Below are 1,172 nucleotides of genomic sequence, written 5' to 3'. Positions count from 1 at the left end.
ACACAGTAGCCTAGGCTAGTAACACAGTAGCCCAGGCTAGTAACACAGTAGCCCAGGCTAGTAACACAGTAGCCCAGGCTAGAAACACAGTAGCCCAGGCTAGTAACACAGTAGCCCAGGCTAGAAACACAGTAGCCCAGGCTAGTTACACAGTAGCCCAGGCTAGTAACACATTAGCCCAGGCTAGTAACACATTAGCCCAGGCTAGTAACACATTAGCCCAGGCTAGTAACACAGTAGCCCAGGCTAGTAACACAGTAGCCCAGGCTAGTAACACATTAGCCCAGGCTAGTAACACAGTAGCCCAGGCTAGTAACACATTAGCCCAGGCTAGTAACACAGTAGCCCAGGCTAGTAACACAGTAGCCCAGGCTAGTAACACAGTAGCCCAGGCTAGTAACACAGTAGCCCAGGCTAGAAACACAGTAGCCCAGGCTAGTAACACAGTAGCCCAGGCTAGTAACACAGTAGCCCAGGCTAGTAACACAGTAGCCCAGGCTAGTAACACAGTAGCCCAGGCTAGAAACACAGTAGCCCAGGCTAGTAACACAGTAGCCCAGGCTAGAAACACAGTAGCCCAGGCTAGTAACACAGTAGCCCAGGCTAGTAACACAGTAGCCCAGGCTAGTAACACAGTAGCCCAGGCTAGTAACACAGTAGCCCAGGCTAGTAACACAGTAGCCCAGGCTAGAAACACAGTAGCCCAGGCTAGTAACACAGTAGCCCAGGCTAGTAACACAGTAGCCCAGGCTAGTAACACAGTAGCCCAGGCTAGAAACACAGTAGCCCAGGCTAGTAACACAGTAGCCCAGGCTAGTAACACAGTAGCCCAGGCTAGAAACACAGTAGCCCAGGCTAGTAACACAGTAGCCCAGGCTAGTAACACAGTAGCCCAGGCTAGTAACACAGTAGCCCAGGCTAGTAACACAGTAGCCCATTAAATTATTCTTATGATAATTATATAACAAGTCACATTTTATTATCTTTTATTTGTGTTTTGGTAAAAAAATTATGGTAAAAAAAAGGAACAAAAATAGTATAAAAGGGAGAAAATAATTCGTCAATAAATTTTGCCCTGAAAGAGGGACCAAAATGATTTCCAAAGTCATAAAAAGGAGGGGGGAAGGGGGGGGGGTGGAGATGGAAGAGGAGGGGCACGCCAGTTGCGCGGG

At 48.5% G+C, this 1,172-nt stretch overlaps 1 protein-coding gene across 1 annotated transcript; it reads right to left on the bottom strand.

Annotated features, from left to right (window-relative positions):
- Nucleotides 1–320: 320 nt before the first annotated feature.
- Nucleotides 321–938, bottom strand: LOC138364657 (uncharacterized). The gene has a single exon (XM_069324632.1). The coding sequence runs from the start codon at nucleotides 936–938 to the stop codon at nucleotides 321–323; it is 618 nt and encodes a 205-aa protein (XP_069180733.1).
- Between the last annotated feature and the right edge of the window lie 234 nt (nucleotides 939–1,172).

Source organism: Procambarus clarkii, chromosome 14 (assembly GCF_040958095.1).
Source record: "Procambarus clarkii isolate CNS0578487 chromosome 14, FALCON_Pclarkii_2.0, whole genome shotgun sequence".
In the NCBI taxonomy this organism is placed as follows: Eukaryota; Metazoa; Arthropoda; class Malacostraca; order Decapoda; family Cambaridae; genus Procambarus; species Procambarus clarkii.
This window is presented reverse-complemented; position numbering and strand designations above follow the sequence as displayed.

Excerpts from the sequence above, each read along its gene's own strand:
- LOC138364657 (XM_069324632.1), bottom strand. The coding sequence starts at position 938 with ATGGGCTACTGTGTTACTAGCCTGGGCTACTGTGTTACTAGCCTGGGC.